This window comes from Solanum verrucosum, unplaced genomic scaffold (genome assembly GCF_900185275.1).
Source record: "Solanum verrucosum unplaced genomic scaffold, falcon-dt-bn FXZP01000108.1, whole genome shotgun sequence".
NCBI lineage: Eukaryota > Viridiplantae > Streptophyta > Magnoliopsida > Solanales > Solanaceae > Solanum > Solanum verrucosum.
In genome coordinates this window covers 4,221,533-4,244,466 of record NW_026020274.1, presented here as the reverse complement: position 1 = coordinate 4,244,466, position 22,934 = coordinate 4,221,533, and the positions used below count along the sequence as shown (strand labels likewise).

The following is a 22,934-nucleotide window of genomic DNA, read 5'->3' as shown; positions in this document are numbered from 1 at the left end:
AAATTATCTTTACCCCATAATAAGGACATGACCAATATCTTCTTCTGGGGTTATTTGAAGTCCAAGATGTTTTCAAACGCACCACAAGTCCATGATTACAATAAACTTTTTTCCTTGTAGTATAATCATCTTCTTCCATACAAAGATTTGTCAAATTAATTGATCGCATTGTGTGCTACAATTTTGTGCAAGAATTAATGAGAATCTGGAAAAATTAGAAAATAAGAAAAAGGGAGGAAAGAAAAATCAAAATAATAGATGAAGAAGAATAGGTTTGAATCTTACATTTTGAAGAACAATTCCTTCAAAGATTCAACTTTTAGGTTTGAATCTTACATTTTGAAGAACAATTCCTTTAAACATTCAACTTTTAGGTTTGAAGAGCTAAGATTTGAGAAAAATAATGAATTAGGTCACCATTTTTTGGATGATTGGGTTGGTGAGGGAGAAGAGGTATTTAGGGTTCTTCAAAAGTGAAGATTGTTCTTCAAATGGGTAATGGGTCGGATATTACCGTTGGAGGGGTAAATTTAATTTTAAAAAAATGTTAAAAGATGACTAACACACCGTTCTAAGCTGTAACAACACGTGCACAAGGTTGGTGTTCGGAGGGTTGAAAATAATTCACATAAAAGATGTTAAGGGGGTATATAAACACCCGTGTAGTTTAAGTACTAAAGTAAGTTTTCGTGTCAAGTTCAGGGGGCTTTTATGTATTTTCCCTAAATCTTATAAACTTTGATATTTATTTCTTTAATTTTACATGTAGGACATGTTTTTAGCAGGAACTGAAACAGCTTCCACAACATTAATTTGGGCATTTTTAGAACTAATTAAAAATCCACGTGTCATGGAGAAAGCACAACTCGAAGTGAGAGAACGATTGAATGGGAAAAAAACATTTAATGATATTGATTTGGAAGAGTTGAACTACTTGCAATTTGTTATCAAAGAAACATTATGGCTACACCCTCCGGCTCCTCTATTACTCCCAAGAAAATGTAGAGAAGAGACAAAGATCAACAGATACACAATACCTGTGAAAACTCAAGTTATGGTTAATGCATGGTCGATTGGTAGAGATCCCAAATATTGGCATAATTCAGAAAGCTTTATACCTGAGAGATTTGAGAATAGTACTATTGACTTTAAAGGAAATCACTTTGAATATTTCATTTGGTGCAGGAAGAAGAATGTGTCCCGGAATGTTATTTGGTTTAGTTAATATTGCACATCCTTTATCCCAATTACTTTTATCACTTTGATTGGAAGGTTCCTCATGGAGTCAATCCAAATGATTTGGACACGATTGAAACAGAAGGATTAACAGCCAGGAGAAAGAATGATCTTTATTTAATTGCTACTCCATTTGGTCTGTCTAAATAAAGACATAGACGTAAAGATCATTGAATTTTATTTAAGGTAATTGCATATTAAGGTGATGAATACTAATAAATAAGGCAATAGTGTCTATTCTATAATAGAGTAAGTTTTTTTTTTTTTTTTTTTGCATGTATCTATATTTTTCATATTTGTGAATGGTTAGTAATAATCTTTTTCAGAAATATATATATATGTCCTTAATATTTATATTTTTGGAATTGTTTCATTCTTCATTATGTTAGCTAGATTTTGATTGATCTTTTAGTTTCATATCCAATATGGTCATCAAATTAGGCCCCCTTGACCTTTTCCGGGAGTAAATAAAACTTCACAATCCAGGCCAATAGGATATTAATAAAATTGTTTCTAAAATTATTGTTAATTGTATTGAGCCTTGGCTTGATATTATAATTGATCTAGCTAGGGCGTCGTACGTGTTGGGGATAATGTTGTTATGGTTAAAGAATTCAAAAATTGGAAATTCCTTATCATAAATCAATTCATGTCATTATCGGTCCAAAGCATCTAACATACGTTACTTAAGTTGTATCCTGCAACCTTTCACCTTTCTGTATCTGAAATTGAATGTTGATGGTGACTATTCCAACGAGAGACAATGCATGTGGTTTGTTGACACTTGAGACACACAACTTGTATGTTACTATACCTTATGCAACAATTGCAATAATTGAATTGCAAGCTTTACCTCGTATACAGGTTCAAATATATGTCATCTAAATTTGAGAAAATGCTTATTTGTGTCATTTAAATTTGAAAAGAGACTTATTCATGTCATTATTTGTTCATTGAAAACAGTTCTAATTTTGTAAAATTATTTTTTACACGTGGTAAATTATGATTCGGACACGTCATTAATTAATTAATCATGTTTTTTTAGCTCAAATATGTCATCGAGCTTTGACAAAAAGGTTCATCTATGTCATTCTTTAAAAGTTTGACTCATATATGTCATTTCAGCGAACAAATAATGTTTCTCAAACGAAAATGACATAAATAAGTCAAACTTTTAATCGTGACATAAATGATTCTTTTCTCCAATTCGATAGCATATTTGAACATTTTCCATCAAATATAGATCGCCTTTACCCTTCAGAAACTGAGACGGATTCTCTGCTGCAGGTAAAACAGATGCCTGCATTCGATAATCTTCTTGTTGACTGCAGGTATTCGATAACTTTGTTGAATAGTCTATTAGTTCAGCGTGTTTATCGACTTTTTGGCTGAAATTAGCTAGTATGGGATTGGAAGCAGAAAATATCTAAAAAAAAGAACAAAAAATATGACTAATGTTAACAAAATAGGTAGGAAAAAAAAAGTATAAAGTTTAGCTCATCTGACACAACTTATGAACAATTGAACAACACGAGTAAGATTGGGTGTGCACTAGTAGACACTTAAACTTATATAAAGTTGAACAAGTAGAACATGAGTCCTATGTGGTATAATACATGTAGATGTAGGACACCATGTAGGAAGCAAATTGCTACGTAGGATATCACATAGGACGTGTGTGTCTATTTGTTCAATTTTATACAACTTTAAGTGTCTACTTGTGCACACCCAAAGTTTGAAGGCATAAATATAAAATGAGGTCAAGTTAAAGGTCATATTTGTGTATTATATTTGTGACAATTTAACAAGATAGATAGAAAGGAAAACTACAAATATACCCCCAGAACTATCGTATATGGTATGCTTTGTTCTATTTGAGATTTGAGAAGGAAAGACATTGAGACTTGTATTTATCTTTCAATTCTGCACTTTTTATATTAGTGGCATGTACACGTGACAGTCAGGTTATATGGTTATAATAGAATGAATAAGTTTTTCGCTCTTATGTTATACTTGTTTTACTTTTCGCATTTCTTTCGTTTCGTTGGGTTGAGGCTAACATATTTTGGTGGGAATAGACAAATGTCATCACATACATTTTTGGGTCGTGACAATATTTTTATGCTATGATTCTAAAATTACGATTTGAATCTATGGTTCAATCGAAACACCATTTAAAATATCAATCTTCAAACAAGCACTTGAAACTCATCTAAGACCACCCAGACACAAACTAAATATGCCAATTAACTATAAAACTCATTTCGGACCTATTGAAATCATCAAATCATTGATTTGATGTCATCTTAATAGAAAGTTCACAATCAACCATAACTTTCTTAAAACTCAAAAATACAACTATAGGGTCAAATCACTCCTAGACACCTTGGGATCCGTATAAACCATCTATCGTAGTCAAAAATCACCTTTCGGATCTAATGGAATTGTAATAATTTGAATTTGAGTTCATTAACCTAGAATGTTATCTTTGATCAAATTTCTCAACTTCCAAAATAAAAAAATCTTCATCTTGACGCATTCGATCATCTTGAAAATCATGTCACTCATTTTCGCAAGTTAAAAACAGCATAAGAATCTACAGAAAAATTCTAATTGGAATAAAAGAACTCAAAAGAATAAAACAATAATCATACGGATCATTACCATTATTATCTTAAGGTACAAAAATTAAAAACCAATTTAAAATAATAGTAAAAGTTGAATTGACCTTTGAATAAAATATCTAAGTAAATGGTTCATATCTTGCAACCCATCGTATTGAAGGCTTACATCAAAAGAGTGTCCACCAAGAAAAAACTCTGTAGTATATGTCCTACATATTTATCAAATCATACTTGTACGATGTCTTTTGTTGCTTGACAAATGAATTAACTTTAATACCATCTCCGACCTATTTTTATTTTATTTTATATTCTTTATATTTGGAGGGTAAAATAGAGAATGAGCTCTCCAATCACTCTCTATTTCACTCTTTATTAATAATTTATAGAGAGTTGAATAGTAGTCACTCTCTGTGTAACACCCCAGAAAAATTTTGAGCTAAGACTTGAACCGTCCTTCGTTGTGAGTAGGATTTTACTAAGAAATTTAAAATTTCTTAAGTATTAAGGTCAGGTCACTAAATGTAGCACTTTGAGTTTCAAAAAGAACTAAATTGGACATAGCAAAAATCTGAAATTTTGAAAGTTAAGCTAAGTATGAGTTTTGAGTTGACTTCAAACGACCATAACTCCTAGCTCAGGATGAGTTAGGTGTGCTACTAGAAACCGTAGAAAAGACCTTTGAATTATATTTCCAACGCCACGGAGTTTGCTCAGTTTCGAGTTCGTATGAGGGAGATATGTGCATTCGAAGTTGGGCTGTCTAGATAAGGAAAGTCAAAACCGGATTTTAGAGGGGTATTTTGGTCTTTTCCTTATCAAATCTGATTTAATTCGTTTTTAGTAAGGTTTTAAGGGTCTAATCTATTTAGGTTCAGTTTTATAATCCTAAAATTAGCCTAGGGTTTTAGTTGAGAGTTCAAGAAGAGAAAAGAAGAGAAAAGAGGAGATGATCAAAGCGTTCGTCAAGAGTCTTGCGTTTTGTTGTGAATTTTCGCCATGGGTTTAATCCCTAAGAGGTATGTAAGCTTCCATAGTGTTGGGTTTGTTCACCCACACGCCAATTATGTTATTTTTAGTGTAATTTGGTTCTTAAAGTTGAAGGATTAGAGTTCTTGATGAGTTCTTGATAGGTGTTCTTGAAGTTCATTCTAAATCTTGTTGTATTGGGGTTTTGATGATTTCTTGAGATGAAATTTAGTAATTTGAGTGTTTTTTTGAGTAGATTAGAGTGTAATTATGTTAAGTAATCGAATCCAAGTGATTGGGGAAGAAACCGTTCGATTCTAGGCGAGTTAAGGTGAGAAAACGAGCAAAGAAAGTCGTCGAAGTTTTCTGGGTTGGGGCCTGGCGTGTCACGCCAGCCAGAGCGCCCCCAACCACTTCTCTGAATGTTAGGGGCTGGCGCCCTGCGTCACTCAGAGTGCCAGGGTCGCCTGCCCCCACCCGTTCATATTCGTTTCGTCCATTTGAGTTCTTTCAAAGGGTACCCTTACTCCCCTTTGATTCTAAACACTCTAAACCACTTCTAAACACCTAAAATCATTCCTAACATGATCATAACCTTGAATTCATAATTCAAATTCAAGGTAGAGTTAAGAGTTAAGTTTTGAGAATTCTTTCGAACATTCTAAGAAAGTCCCTTTGAGTTCTTTTGAGGAGTCTTCTACAACTTCTATTAACTTGTTTCAAGACTCGAGTAAGTGAGAATGAGAGTGAGGAGAATGTATTCATGAGTGTACACTATCACCTAGATCCTTCATATCATGAACCATAACTCTTGAATTCATAATTCACATTCAAGAGAGAGCTAAAAGTAGAGTTCAAGAAAACCTTTGAGTTCAATTGTGAATCCTTTGAGATCAACTATCGATTTGAACTAAGTTTTGAGGTGGTAAGTAAGAGAATGAGAAGTGTTGTATGCATGAGTTCCATGTAGTTTGTAGACCTTCTAGTCGAGTCGTCCATGCCCATAAATTTCTCATGGACTCCATAAATTGAGTATCATTGAGAGGGGCAATATATATCTTCAAGTTCTAAGTCTTGAGTATTGAGTTCCCAATCCCCTTTGAGATTATATTTTCTAATCATGGCACTATTTCATGTTACCCATGAAGTCCTTGAGTTGAAGTGTTCATGCCCATAATTTCGCATGAACCCTATAAGTGTATTATACTAAAATATAATTTCACCAATAAAATTTTTAAAAAATATTCATATCTTACATATGATCGTCAATTCATAATTATAATTTTTTTTTGAAAAGGGAGTAATTTTTTTTGTAAATATTACCAAAGAAATAGTAAAAGAAAAGAAGAAAACATATAAAGGATTGAGATTTGAGGAAAAACAATTAATGGTAAATTTGATTGAGTGATTTTAGAAAAAGAAAAACTCAAAGTTGAGTGATTTCTTTTATACAAAACAAAATTGAATAACTTTACAAGATAATTTCTCAAAGTTGAATGACCTTTCGAGATATTTAGAATTGATCTTTGTCTACAATATCTAACCTAATGGTGCATATCTTGCAACCCATCGTATTGAAGGCTTACATCAAAACTATGTCCACCGAGAAAAAAACTTTGTACTATATGTCCTACATATATATCAAATCATACCTGTACGATGTCTTTCGTTGCTTGGCAAATGAATCGACTTTAATACCATCTCCAACTCATCTTTATTTTACGTTCTATTCTTTATATTTGAAGAGTAAATATAGAATGAGCTCTCCAATCACCTTCTATTTCACTTTTTATTATCCATGTATAGAGAGTTGAATAGTAGTCACACTCTCTGTTTCACTTTTTTATTATTCTATTATTTTGTAATTAACATATTATTTTTCATAGAAGGTCATTAAATTAAATCACTAATATTTGTAATTCTTTCGAAATGTAATATAATATTTTTTTAAAATGTATTATTTAATATATACTACTTTTATCTCGAATTAATAATAATTCAAAAAAACTTAATTCTTGTCACTTTAATATGATTTGATTTATTATTAAGTTTCACTATAAAAAATGCACAAAATTAAATGGTCTACAATTGTTCAAACTATTCGTGATCCATGTTCCCAAAATAAGAAATATTTCGCGATGAAACAAGAATCGTGTCAAAAAGATGTTGAACGTGCCTTCAGAGTTATGTAATCACGTTTTGCAATTGTTGCAGGACAGTCACATTTTTGGAGAAAAGAAAGTGTTACATGATATAATGACTACATGTATTATATTGCTCAACATGATAATCGAGGATAAACGTGATCTTAATGCACCAATTCAAGATGTCGTAGAGGCTCCAACTGCAACGACATAAATGGTATTAGATGAAAATTTCCGGTTTGAACAATTTTTATCTAGACATAAAAAATTAAGGACAAAAATGCTCATTTTGAACTCTATAATGCGTTAATAGAGCATTTATGGGAGCAACATAATAATCTTGAAAGTTGAGTATTTATGTTATGTAATTGTATTTCATTTATGATTTCACTTATATTTGAATTGCCCAATAATTTGTTTATTATATAATATTTGCTTTTGATTTATATCATTTAGAAATTTAAAATAAAATATAATGTTATATTAAATTAAAAACTTGAAAAAATAAAATTTTATATCACATGAAAATAATATAAACTGATTATTTGGAAAAAAGAAAAAAAAATATATTATGAAATAGAGAAGAGAGAAATAGATAATAGGGTCGGAGATGCCTGGTCTCTCTTTCCAAGCAATTAAATCTGATTGAGACACATCGATATATTGTCCTTCACTACATTTCTTTCCTCACGTTGTTTAATTCGCAACAACAATAATAACATTTTATTTCTTAGGTTTATTCATTATAGAAAGAAAAATCTATTTCTAAGGAAGACATTTCTTTCCTTATTTTTAAGAAAAGAAATTTCCAGAGAAAATATTTTTCAAAAATTTGATGAAAGATTAAAAAATATCTTTTTAAAAAATGTTTTCCTCCCTATAAGGGTCCATCTGTCTCTATTAGCCACCTAGACTACTGGTCCTTTGCAAGCTTACATCAAAAGTTGTCATTGATATATAGAGGACCTTGATATTATGTCCACATGATTCTTTGGGAATTTGTAGTATGCATGTTTTCTCATTACTTAAATGAAATAATAAAATTACAAAAATATTTTCGACCTATTTTATATCATGAATTTTAAAATTTATATTTTCTTAAATTTTGTGTTAAGTGAAACACAATTAGAGAATATGGCAAAAATGATTCATTATCTTTGATAGTAAGTTCGCTTTAAGTATCACTTTGAGTAGATTTGGTGCATTAAATTTATCAATATGAATACATAAATTAGAACAGAAAGAGTACTAATTTTAATTTACAAATATTTCTGTAATTCTCCTATATAATAAGTGACAGTCAACACACCAAGCAGTTAGCACACCATCCATCCACATGTGTGTTTCTTAGGAATAAGAATAAATTAAGGGGTATTTTGGTGAGAGCTTTATGATTTAATTGTATTATACTATATGTTATATTTCTTGAACATTTCTCATAATAGACAAAAAAAAAAAGCATCTCCTATGTAGTTTATGTCACGACCCGAGTCTACACCCTGGACGTGGCCGGCACTCAAAAATCATTGCTGGTCCCCAAGCGAACCCTCATCCTGGCTGACTACAAGCGGAAGACTAACTTAAGCATGCAAAAGCTTTAAACATAAATAAAAGTTCATAAAACTTAAATACAAACTTTAAATCCAAAGAAAACTCTGTATAATAAAATATATACAACTCGCTATAAAAAAGGCAACTTTTGTCTTTAAAACATTTAATAAAATAAATGATATAGACTTCTCAACTATACTGACTATCCATGAAGCCTCTAACTATTAAAGATGCAAGTCGGGACAAGACTCACGACATCCTACTGTTAAAGATGCAAGTCGGGACAAGACCCACGACATCCTGACTAAACTGAAAGGTAAATGAAATCCTCCGGAAACAAGGAGGCTCACCATAGCTAGCTCGAACTCTTGGATGTATCAACGAAGCTCCTGTCGATGATCCTGAATACATGTGTCTGCATCATGAGAAGATGCAAGCCAAATGGCTCAGTACGTGGAATGTACGAGCATGTAAGGGGAATTATAAAGCATAAACATAAGCTTGAAACTTGATAAAAAGAAAACATACTTACCTCTTCTCAAACTTACTCAGCCCAAGGAATACTCAAGGATATTCAAAACTACTCAAACTTACTCAACTCAGAAGTACTCAAGGATAAGATACTCAACTCAATGATATGATATTCGACTCTGGGTACTCAACTCAATATAAAGCAACAATACACATGCAATATATGAAAAGCTTTATAAAACAGTAAAAACAACTTAGTTCGTTAAAGAAAATGCAATAACAAACTCAACTTTACTTATATAATAAAGTAATATAGTTTCTGTGGGAGATTCTCTAACCGACAACCATCACTACGAGCCTAAGTGGTGATACATCGTCTTGCCCACGCTGCCAGAACTGTCCTATACTTTTGTCGTCATATAGAACACTTTAACTTAGTGGATCCACTAGCTTAACTTATGTGATCATCTAAAAAGTATGACACATTAATGCCCATGATGGCTACATGGTTTATGGAGACTTGAGTTAGCTGAACTCGCATCCCCATATCGGTGCTCAATACTACTCCCAAAACGTACTTAGCTCATATGTTTGTAAAAACAAAACTTTTTCTTTGGTTTGAGATAACTACTCAAAACTTAGCTTAAAAGCTCTCTTGGAAATTATAATTTCCTCTTTACTGAAAAACTAGCTCAAAGGCTCTTTTGGAATCTCAGTTTCCTTTCTTGTTTAAATGTGAAAACATTTACTCTTTGGGCATACATAGTCCCGATATACTCTTTTGCAGAAATGAACTCAACTCTTTACTCTTTACTCTTTACTCTTTGCTTAACTCAAAACTTAAGTCTTAAAACAAAGTTAAAACGTTTGCAAAAAACTTCTTAAAATATGGTTTACACTGAATTATGGACGTGAACGACTCAATGCAAGGTTTTCAATAACCATAGATAAAACTCAACACTTGGAACTGAAGAACTTCAATAATACTACTCACTTCAAGAATGCTCAACTTAGAGGGTTCATGCGAAAATTATGAGCATGAACTACTCAACTCAAGGACTCAAAGATACTTCTCATCTCAAGACTGTTCGACTTATAATGTTCATGCGAAATTATGGGTGTGAACAACTCAACTCATGGACATCATGGGTAATAGGTAATAGTCTCATGATTAGGAATGTAATCTCAAATGGGTTAGAAACTCAATACTTAAGACTTAGGATCTGAAGATATTTCTCCTCTCATAGATACTCAACTTCTAGAGTTCATGTGGAATTTAATGGCATGAACGACTTGACTCGTAGGTCTACATAACATTATGGAACTTATGATACAACTTTTCTCATTCTCTGAATTACTTCCTCAAAACTTAGTTCAAATCGATAGTTGATCTCAAAGGATTCACAATTGAACTCAAAGGCTTACTTGAACTTTACTCTTAACTCTCTCTTGAATGTGAATTATGAATTCAAGAGTTTTGGTTCATGATATGAAGGATCTCATGAATGAAAAAGTAGATTCATGAATAAATTCTCCTCATCCTCATACTCACTTGCTCGAGTCTTGAAACAAGTTACTAGAAGTTATAGAAGACACCTCAAAAGGACTCAAAGGGACTTTCTTAGAATGTTCGAAAGAATTCTCAAAACTTAACTGTTAACTCTACCTTGAATTTGAATTATGAATTCAAGGTTATGATCATGTTAGGAATGATTTTAGGTGTTTAGAAGTAACTTAGAGTAGTTAGAATCGAAAAGGAGTGAAGGTGCACTTTAAACGAACTTAAACGGGGAAACCGACGACAAACTGGATGGGGCAGGCGACCCTGGCACTATGGGTGGCGCGGGGCACCAGCCCCTAAACTTCAGAGGTGGGTTTGGGGCGCTCTGGCAGGCGCATCGCGCCAGGCCCCAACCCAGAGAATTCAGCAAGTTTATTTTCTCGTTTTCTCACCCTATTTCGCCTAGAATCGAATGGTTTCTTCCCCAATCACTTAGAATTGATTACTTAACATAAGTACACTATAATCTACTCAATACATCCCTTAAAACACTCACTTTGATCTCAAGAAATCATCCAAAACCCAACACAACAGGATTTAGAATGAACTTCAAGAACACCTATCAAGAACTCATCAAGAACTCAAATCTTTCAACTTCAAGAATGAAATTTGCGCTGAAAATAACATGTTTGGCGTGTGGGTGAACAAACTCAACACTATGGAAGCTTACATATCTCTTAGGGATCAACCCATGGCGAAAATCCGCAACAAGACGCAAGAATCTCGACGAACACTTGATCCTCTCCTCTTTTCTCCTCTTTTCTCTTCTTTTCTCTTCTTGAACTCTCAACTAAAACCCTAGGTAAAATAGGATTATAAAACTAAACCTAATCAGATTATACCCCTAAAATATTACTAAAAATGAATTAAATCTGATTGGATAAGGAAAAGACCAAAATACCCCTTACTATTTTCGGCAAACTTTCCTTAACTGGACAGCCTAACTTCAAAAGGTCATATCTCACTCATCTGACCTCGAAACTTAGCAAACTCGGCGGCGTTGGAAAGATAATTCAAAGATCTTCGCTACGGTATCTGGTAGCACACCTAAATCATCATGAGCCAGGAGTTATGGTCATTTGAAGTCGACCCAAAACTCATACTTAAGCATAACTTGCAAATTTTCAGATTTTGCTATTTCCAATTTAATTCTTTTTGAAACTCAAGGTACTACATAGTGACCTTAACACTTAAGAAATTGTAAATTCCTTGGTAAAATCTCACTCACTACGAAGAACTGTTCGAGTCGTAATTTGAAAATTTTCTGGGTTGTTACCGTTTATCTCTTTTCAATGTGGGTCCCCTGCTAAAGTTGAGCAGCTTCAACATATTTTTGGGATAAAAAGTTTCTTTTTGCTTAACTATAATTTAATTATTTATGAAGAGAAAAAAGGTAAGTCATTAATTTTTCAAAATTATAGGACCTATATATTTTCGGGGAAAAAAGTTTTTCTTTGCTTCACTATAATTTAATTATATTTATTAAGAGAAAAAGGTAGTCATTAATTTTTTGAAATTATAGGACCTATTTAGGCTATCGATTTTCGTGTTAAATTCAGTTTTTTTACATATAGCTTCTGAGCCTGTTTGGATTAACTTAAAAGTTGGTCAAACCTATTTTTAAGTCATTTTTAGCTTTTGAAAGTGTTTAACAAAGTTAAAAAGGATTTAAAATAATTTAAAAAGGTTAAAAATAAAAAATAGAAATCTCTCACTTTTTTTTTTTAAACTTAAAAGTCATTTAAGTTTGACTTTAAAAATTACTTTTTAAAAGCTTTTTTTTTTTCCAGCCAAGCAAAACAAGCTCTTCTTACTTTGAGTGTCGTTGAAATTTAAGTAAATTTTATAATTATTTTAGGTAAAAGAAAGTGGAAAACGATGAACAAAAAGATTTCAATTATGGAGATCCTAAAAGGATTCATCACGTCAAATTTTCGAAAAAGAAGAATGAAATTACCACACCATTTAAAATCATTTAATCAACACCATTTAAAAATATTTATCACATATTCATTTCACACTTAATTAGATAATCTATTACCACAAATATAAAGTTGATTTTTATTAAAAATAAATAAAATATTTAATGAATATTATTTCAAACAAATAATTTATGAGTTAATATTGGGCACGTGATCTGCACGGACTATTTCCTCACTAGTATTATAAATACACACAAACCTAAACATAATGTTGGTATCTCTATAAGATATAAGTGTGCATGTTTCCTCTTTTCTTAGCTTCCAAAATGGAGTATCAGCAGTTTCCCTACTTCATCTTTATCTCACTTGTTCTCTTCCTCTCCTCTTTCTTCCTTGTATCTCAAAAATGGAAAAAATCAAAATCTCCAAACAAATCATTGCCTCCTGGACCATGGAGACTACCTTTTATAGGAAACTTGCATCAATTAATGAGCGATCTACCACATCGTTCACTTAGAAATCTATCGAAAAAATATGGCCCAATCATGCACTTACGTCTTGGGAACATTTCAACAATTGTTATATCTTCATCGGAAATGGCAAAAGAAATCATGAAAACTCAAGACCTCCATTTTGTAGATAGGCCACAAATTATGTCCGCGAGTATCATACTTTATGATTGCACGGATATAGGCTTTAGTTCATATGGAGATTACTGGAGAAATATGCGAAAGGTTTGTGTCCTAGAACTTCTTAGTACAAAAATGGTCAAATCATTTGCTTCAATTCGACAAGAAGAGATATCAAATCTCATTTCAACTCTCCGTTCCAGTACACCTGACTCATTAATCAACTTATCCAACAAGATCTTTTGGTTTACAAATACTGTAACTTGTAGGTCAGTATCTGGAAAAATCATACATGATCGAAATAAGTTAATAATGTTGGTAAAAGATATTTTTTCATTAATTGGAGGATTCGACTTAACTGATTTGTTCCCTTCCCAAAAGTGGCTCCATAATATCAGTGGAATGAAATCCAAATTGTCAAAGGCACACTCAAAGGCTGATGAAATCTTGGAGAAAATCGTTAATGATCATCGAGATAATCGAGCAAAAGGTAAGAAATGTAATGGTGAGTATGGAAATGAAGATTTTGTTGATGCTTTACTTAGAGTAATGGAGAGCGAAGAATTTGGACCTTCTATTACAAATCAAAACATTAAAGCAGTCATACTTGCAAGTATAACACATCTTTAAAAGTAATTTTATTTGTGTTATAAATCTTTTAAACTTCGATATTATTTATACCTTTAATTTTACACGTAGGACATGTTTCTAGCAGGAACTGAAACAACATCTACAATATTAATTTGGGCATTTTTGGAATTAATTAAAAATCCACGTGTCATGGAGAAAGCACAACTCGAAGTGAGACAACGATTGAATGGGAAAAAAACATTTAATGATACTGATTTGGAAGAGTTGAACTACTTGCAATTCGTTATCAAAGAAACATTAAGGCTACACCCTCCGGCTCCTCTGTTACTCCCAAGGGAATGTAGAGAAGAGACAAAGATCAATGGATACACAATACCTGTGAAAACCAAAGTTCTGGTTAATGCATGGTCGATTGGTAGAGATCCCAAATATTGGCATAATTCAGAAAGCTTTATTCCGGAGAGATTTGAGAATAGTACTATTGACTTTAAAGGAAATCACTTTGAATTTATTCCGTTTGGTGCAGGAAGAAGAATGTGTCCCGGAATGTTATCTGGTTTAGTTAATGTTGTACATCCTTTATCCCAATTACTTTATCACTTTGATTGGAAGGTTCCTGATGGAGTTAATCCAAATGATTTGGACACGATTGAAACAGAAGGATTAACAGCCAGGAGAAAGAATGATCTTTATTTAATTGCTACTCCATTTGGTCTCTCTAAACAATTAAAGACATAGACATAAAGAAGTTTGAATTTTATTTAAGGTAATTATATTGCATATTTAAGGTGATGAATAATAAGGCATTAATAGTGTCTATTGTATAATAGAGTAAGTTTTTTTTTTTTTTTTTTTTTGCATGTATCTGTATTTTTCAAATTTGTGAATGGTAAACAATGATCCATATATATGTGGAATAAATAAAATATTTAGCAATATCCTTATATATGTGAAATATTTATATTTTTGGAATTGTTTAATTCTTCATTATGCTAGCTAGATTTTGATTGATCTTTATTGGGGAAATTGTATGAAATAGCAAACTATTAATTCAAATTAAATGTTATAGTCATAGTTTATTTTAATTGTAATTCGCAGCAAACATTGCCCTTTTTTGCCATCTGATTCGATATACAATTAGTCATTTTATACATTTCGGTATAAAATATATAAAATGCGTTTGTGTTTGTATAAAGCGAGAGAAAAGTGTATATACAAATGCAAATACATATATTTTCGTCTTATACACTTATAATTATACAAATACAGATCTTATTATACAAATTATAATGTATAAACGAATTTATACAAAACTGAACAATTTGTATAAAATTGAATGTTTGTAGCGAATTATGCATATCAAAAGCTCTATAACAAACATAAAATTTGCTATGAAGCGCAATTATGCAAACTATAGCTAAATTATAATGTATAAACGAATTTATACAAAACTGAACAATTTGTATAAAATTGAATGTTTGTAGCGAATTATACATATCAAAAGCTCTATAACAAACATAAAATTTGCTATGAAGCGCAATTATGCAAACTATAGCTAAATTATAATGTATAAACGAATTTATACAAAACTGAACAATTTGTATAAAATTGAATGTTTGTAGCGAATTATACATATCAAAAGCTCTATAACAAACATAAAATTTGCTATGAAGCGCAATTATACAAACTATAGCTATAATTTTTATATTTGCTATATAAGAAAGTTGCTCCTCTTTATTTTCATATCCAATATGGTCATCAAATTAGGCCCCCTTGACCTTTTACCGGAGTAAATAGAACTTCACAATCCAGGCCAATAGGATATTAATTAAATTGTTTCTAAAATTATTGTTAATTGTATTAAGCCTTGGCTTGATATTATAATTGATCTAGCTAGCTTCTTAAAGGGAGGGGATAATGTTGTTATGGTTCAAGAATTCAAAAATTGTGGCTGAAAATGGGAAATTCCTTATCGAACTAGATTTAGAGAAAACTTTTTGATCGTCTTGAGTGGCGCGTAATATTAATTATTGTCATACCATTGTATTGTGGACATCATAAATCAATTCATGTCATTATCGGTCCAAAGCATCTAACATACGTTACTTAAGTTGTATCCTTCAACCTTTTACCCTTCTGTATCTGAAATTGAATGTTGATGGTAACTATTCCAACGAGAGGCAATGCATGTGGTATGTTGAGAGACATACAACTTCTATGCTACCATACCTTATGCACCAATTGCAATAATTAAATTGCGAGCTTTAGGTATATGTCATCTAACTTTGAGAAAATGCTCATTTGTGTCATTTAAATTTGACAAGAGACTTATTCATGTCATTATTTGTTCAATTTAAATTTTGCATACTCATTTTTTACACGTGGTTAATTATGATTCGAACAAATCATTTTTTTTAAGAGGAAAGAGGCTCAAATATGCTATTGAACTTGGATAAAAGACTCATCTATGTCGTTTGGGTTGTATATATCATTTTAATGAACAAATAATTACATGAATGAGCATTTTCTCAAGTGAAAATAACATAGATGAGTCAAATTTTTAACCGTAACATAAATGAATCTTTTCTCCAATTCGATAGCATATTTGAACATTTTCCATCAAATATACATTGCCTTTACCCTTTCCGACACAACTTATGAACAATTGAACATTGCGGATAATTTAACAAGATAGATAGAATGAAGTTAGTACCAACGCCCCCCCCAGAACTTGTGAACAATTGACTGAACACATGCAAATTTTCTTAAATTGACATGAGCTTTACCTCCAAAACCCAACAACTCATAGCTCTTCTCAGTTCTTGTTCTTCTCTGAAACATGTTTTCCAAATTCATACTCAAATCATAATCTCAGGACTATCTCAACAAAATTTCATCCTCCTCAAAATTGTCAACTTTTTTGCTTCTCATACTCCCATAAACTCATCTTCTTACGCCGGTCTTCTCATCAAACAATCGCAAAATTCGTCGTGGTGGAATATCCTCATTAGGAATTATGCTACAGGTGAATACTGTTCACATAGTGAAGCCATTCGGTTTTTTGTTGAAATGCGGCGTTCTGGAGCTGCTTCTGATGAATTCACATACCCTTTTCTTTTCAAAGCTTGTTCGTCTTTTTTGGGTCTGAAAGAAGGGAAGCAGATTCATTGTGATGTCATCAAGATGGGTATTTGTAACAATGTGTATGTACAGAACACTTTGATTCATTTTTATGGGTCTTGCAAGAAGATTGTGGATGCATACAAGGTGTTTGATGTAATGTCGCTTAGAACTGTTGTTACTTGGAATTCGATAATTTCGGCTTGTGTGGGAAGCTGTTGGTATTATGATGCGATTGAGATTTTTCGCTTGATGAGAAAATGTGGGGTTCAACCTGATGAGACAACTATGGTGATTTTTCTTTCTGCTTGTGCTGAGTTGGGTGACTTGATTTTAGGGAAATGGATTCATTGTCAAGTGATTGAGCAAGGGATGCATGTGAATTGTCAATTGGGAACTTCCCTTATTGACATGTATGCTAAATGTGGAGCAGTGGATTATGCTCGTTTGATCTTCGATAGGATTGGTGAAAGAAATGTGTGGACATGGAGTGCGATGATTCTTGGATTAGCTCAGCATGGATTTGCAGCACATGCCTTGAAACTCTTTTCGAAAATGAAGGATTGTTCTGTGAAGCCTAATTATGTGTCCTTTCTTGGTGTGCTTTGTGCTTGTAGCCATGTTGGGATGGTGGCAGAAGGGCATCGTTTGTTTCAAGAGATGGAAAGTCTCCATAGCATCAAGCCTATGATGGCACATTATGGTGCCATGGTAGATATCTTGAGTCGTGCTGGACGTCTGGATGAAGCATACAAATTCATAGTTGTCATGCCCATTGAGGCTGATGCAGTCATATGGAGGACATTGCTCAGTGCATGCCACATTCATGATATTAGCGACTATACTGGAGTGGGAGAGAAGGTCAGAATGAGGTTGCTTGGATTGGAGCCTAAAAGGAGTGGGAATTTGGTCATGGTAGCAAATAAGTATGCTGAAACTGGATTATGGGAGAAAGCAGCAAAATTGAGAAGAGGTATGAAAGAGAGACGACTTAAGAAGATCGCTGGAGAAAGCTGTGTATCAGTTTTTCAGAATCGATAGAGGTTGTTATCGAGTTCCAACGTGCAGGATGTTGGTGTGTGTCTGTCATCTTAATGAGATTACATTAGAAGATGTATACTTGAGTAACCACTATGACACACTATGTGTTCTATGCTATCAAACCGAAATATTAACAAAACAAACAAAAAAAAAAAAACAGAAATATCAACCACCTTATATGATTCAAGTTATAAATGGCATGTCAGCTACACTATCACTCACCTAAAGGCTGAAAGCCGAACAGAAAATAAAGCAGAAGAACCAGCTCCTGTAATCCATAAACTCAGTCCTCTCTAATATTTATTGCTACAAGAAGAAAAAGTAGATATACACCCCACCACACATATATAAGTTAAAATCTCTTAATCGTTATTGTCCCCTCAAGGGACAAATGATTGCCAATTATAGATCATGCAAGGTTCCATACTCATTGCTCAAGAATCTCACTGAAAGAAGATGGTTAACCAAGAAACAGAATTGTGCCATGCCAGCACACAGATGAATAAAGTAAATTCACAGAGGCACCAGATTGCACAATTTCTTAAGCATCCTGGACAGTGGACACCCATATCAATCTGCACAAGTCTTCCCCATGACAACCCAGGTAGTACCAGTGAATCCTCCTCTGAATTTGACAACACTATGAAGTTATGGTCACACCACCGAAAAGTAGGTCCAGAAAAGAAATTAAAAAATCAAGAATTGGATACCATGGACTCTTTTACCCCAAACTTTCCCCTCCAAAACTTTCTGAAGGCCTTTGGCCTCAAACTTCTTATGGTAATATAACCAGCCCATTTTTCTGTTAAAAATTGTAAAGAGGAAATGAAACTCTACCGAGTCCTCTTCTTTATACCCAAAACCTCCTATTAAGTAACTGGACATATGTTTATGCTGGTGGAAAATTTAAAATCAGAAGCTAATTATTACTTATATGAGAGCTTGGTAATGAATGATAGCCTGGTATATGTTGATAAAAGCTTCATCAACTCTTTTATGAATAAAAAACTATGAATGTTCTAAACCTTGGTGAAACCCAAATTGTTATCACAATTCTAGTCTCTTTTCATTAGCACTAATGAAATTAACTACAGACTGTTTTTTAGTGAAAAAAATAATCTAAAAGTAGGTTACCTCAGATGCATGTCAAATAAGCTAAATGTTGAAGTGTATTAACCACCTAAACAGCTGAGAGAACTAAAGTGAAAATGATATCTTCGCCGCAAATGAAATCCAACATCTCTTGATGGAGAATAAAGAGAGTTAATTTATATTCTCATATCAATGACCATCTAAGGATCTCATCTAAATGCTTTTACTGCATCGCGTACTCCAAAGTGGCAATATTTGCAGTAAGAACAGCAAACACCAGGCAAAAGTAAAAGTATAAAACTGAACAAAACTACTGTGTGGCTGGGCGCGGGGGGGGGGAGAAGAAACGGTATAGCAACAAAATGACCAAGCATTACCTCCGTGATAAGTGAGAGAAATCATCTTCTGATTCATCATCCTCATGATTCACATTCATAAGGGGTGCAACAGGAGTTTCTCTGGGCAGTACAGTAATTGTTGAGGTTCCTTTGGCAATATCATCATGTCTACGAAGAACTCGCTGCAGATTGTCATTGAGTGCCAATCCTTTACACAGCAGATCCTCGTCTCTATTTGCAAAGGAAAACAATTATAAGGGGCTATTAGAAATGTAATAAAACCACAAAAACTTCAGGTTCTTACACAGTGTTGTTCACAAGAATCATCACACGCTTTTGGTAAGAACGACGCTGTTCAACAAGATCGACTATCACCTCCTCCTTCACGGACTGCATAGATGTCACGTAATAAATTAAAACATGAACGATAATTCATCTTGGACTTAACAAGTACCACCAAACATAAATTGGATGTAACAATTAATGCTGATGAACCAATATGTATTTTAACACTCAACGTGGAATGTAACATCACTTATACCGAAAATGGAATACAACATGATAGTTCCTTGTATTTCAGCTATAAAAGTACTGAAAGTAAGAATAGGATATCTACAATTTATTAACCCTATTTTACCTACAAAATTAAACAAAAAACTAATAAAGACCTAGATGCAACAACATGCCCCCATCAAAAAGGGAGACAAAAACCAAGCCACATATTTTACATTAAAGGACTTCTGAAGGTACAATTTCTTTTTCCTCTACTAATTTTTGTTTCACTGGGGAGGGGATAGTTATCATTTTACCTAAGCTACTCATTTCAATTAGTGAAGGGGTGGAAGGGAGCATTCAGAGAAAGTGTAGTTCCGAAATTTTCCACTTACTCGAATAAAGTACCCAAAGACTATCTTAAAAAACTCATCTAACCTATGAATAATTCATACTGCCCTTCCGGTTTTCAACTTTTATAGTAGTGAATGGGGACAAGTAACCACTATGAACCTGAGAAACAAGAGCACAAACCAAGTTCTGACCTGAGGGTTCTTTGGATCCAAGGCACCAAGCAACTCCGTCAGGACATCTGATAGCCCCTCAGCACTTTGAATCTCCGCAACACTGAAAAGACAGGATACCAGAAATGTCACTTACTTGAAATAACCAGTTCTTTAGAAATGTTGCTTACTTGAAACTAGCAGTTCTTTATTTGACTTTCTACATTTATTTTGTACATGACGTCTCGTTAAACAGCAGACAAGGGACAAAAGGCATTGGAGAAAGTTGCAGTAAGTAGGATAAAAAATCCTCAGCAATTAGAGTGCATAGTAGTTGATCAAAAGCTCTTAATGGTTTACTACGTACATTCTTCCAGCTTCAATGCATCAGCTATGAATGGGTCAGAACTGCTAGCTCATCATGTAATAGAAAATGATAAATGGATCTTGGGCCTAACTCAACCCCAAAAACTAGTTCAAGAGGGGAGGATTGTCCAAAGACAATAATACATGGAAACCGTCCATCCCTTTTTCATCCAATGTGGAACTCTTCAACACTCTACCTCACGCCCAGGGATAGACATCTAGGGTGTGGGAAATTTAATATGGGGTGCCAAAATTAATCAACTATGAATTAGGATAGGTCCTGCTCTGATACCATGATAAATGGACCTCAACCCCAAAAGCTAACTAAAGAGGGGAAGATTAACTAACACCATATATAAGGAGACCACCCATCCCTTTTTCATCCAACAATGTATTGTTCGAATCAGAAACTTCACTTACACTTGAACAAGGTTGCCATAAATGCTGAATACCACAAGTATTCATATAAATCTTAATAGTCAACTTGGGAGTCCAATAAAGGTACACTAATTGACCTTTAAAACACAGAGGTGGTGCAATAGTGAAGCACTTACTGAAAAGAGGGAGGTGCACATAAACAATATCCATATAAATCTTAATAGTGTTCTTTAATAAGTGAAATGCTCATAAACAAAATTCTAACACTTTGAGCAGGAACCATATATACCAAACGGAAAAGAATAAGTTAATCAATATACCTGAGTTCGGAGGGATCAGACTCAAGAGAGGCCTCAACTGCAGCCTCCTCATAAGCTGAAGGCATGTGGACTATTGGATGGGTTTGCGGTGGTGTAAATAAAGGTACACTGTTTTCCTCTCGAGGTGGAAACTCTACACCTGCGGCCTGCAATGTTCATTTTTAAAGAAAATATATGAAGATTTGAATGAATCTAGATCAGTGATCAATCAAATTGGTAAAAACTAATATTATCCAAGTATAAAAGTTGGAAGCCAGAATGACGAAATAACCTTTAAATGTTGATTGACGGCAATATCTTTATAATGCAGTATCTCTTTAACATCAATGTTAAAAAATATAAAAAATTTCCAAATATATAACAGTCAAGTCATTCAGAATCTTTTCCAATACTCTATTAGAAATGCATATAGAATGTATAATCATCATATATCTACTGGAAATTGGGCCTACGGCAACGATATTTATAGCAACGGTTGTTAAACTGTTGTCATAGTATAGGTATAGCAACGGTTTGATGTGTTGCATAAGGTTCATGACGCTATTAACACATATTATGTACCAAACCGTTGCAATTACATAAAAAACGTTGCAATAGATTTGGTATTGCAACGACTTTGTGCAACCGTTGCAATAGAATATTTGTGGCAACGGTTTATTTTGCAATTGCTAAGTTTTGATTTCCCTCCTCAATTTTCCCTAGTTTCACTAAACCGCCAAAATATATATACCTTCAGTTTTCTTAAACTTCTAATTTTTCTTATTTTCCCAAAAATAATAAAACATGAGAGTTCTGTATATTGCTAGTGCCCTAAAATCTTTGGAAAATCATAAAAACACACCCAAAATTGTAGGGCTTAAAATCGCAGTCTCAAAATTGCTTGTTCGGTTCAAAATCGCATCTTCGGTGAAGTTATTTTTGTGTCCAGAAAAATTAATTCTTTGGTTAAAATTGCGTTTAAGTTTCTTCTAGTTTACGTGTATTCACTCCTGCAAAAGAGATAAGTTGTGTCTGTGTTCACACGACTAGTAGAGCTCTGAAATTGCTGCTTCATACAGTACTAAACTTCATAAAGCCCTAATTTAAGGGTTTTTTTTTTCTCATGTCTATTTTTTATGTTCTTCCTCACTGAACTGTGAAGTCATTTGGATTGATTCTTTGATGGGTAGATTTTGAAAATATGTGGAGAAAGAAATCGATGCCAGCAGCTGAAGGAAGAATCTGTAGTTTGATACTGTTGTGGTATGGTCTTTTGATTTCTTCATAATTCTTCAAATTATTGAGTTTATGGATATTTGTGATTGTCTAATTAGCATATATTTTTGTGATTTGTATCTACAAATTCTATTGTACACTTTTTTTTAGTTTTACCACATATCTAAGACTTTGAAATCTTTTGTTGTCATGAGAAAAATACGCTCACCAATCTTTGATTTTGGAGATTTTTTGGACTTTTGGGTGGCAATGTTTGATTGTGTGCATTCAGATCCAAGTTCCTGAACATACATGGCCAAAGAGGCACACTTCTACACCCTTAATTTTCTGAAATAACAATAAGGATGCAACTTATTAGACTTAGACTTAATAGA

General features: G+C 33.2%; 2 protein-coding genes across 2 annotated transcripts in view; both read left to right on the top strand.

Annotated features, from left to right (window-relative positions):
* Window positions 1-22,934, top strand: part of LOC125834152 (premnaspirodiene oxygenase-like) — a 438,006-nt gene that overhangs the window by 389,647 nt on the left and 25,425 nt on the right. The gene's annotated exons all lie outside the window — the stretch shown is intronic.
* LOC125834151 (pentatricopeptide repeat-containing protein At2g36730-like) lies at window positions 16,445-17,882 on the top strand. Its single transcript, XM_049513344.1, has one exon. It carries the CDS (start codon window positions 16,471-16,473, stop codon window positions 17,854-17,856), a length of 1,386 nt encoding a protein of 461 aa, XP_049369301.1. The 5' UTR covers window positions 16,445-16,470; the 3' UTR covers window positions 17,857-17,882.

Coding starts and splice junctions, on each gene's coding strand:
- LOC125834151 (XM_049513344.1), top strand. CDS start 16,471: ATGAGCTTTACCTCCAAAACCCAACAACTCATAGCTCTTCTCAGTTCT.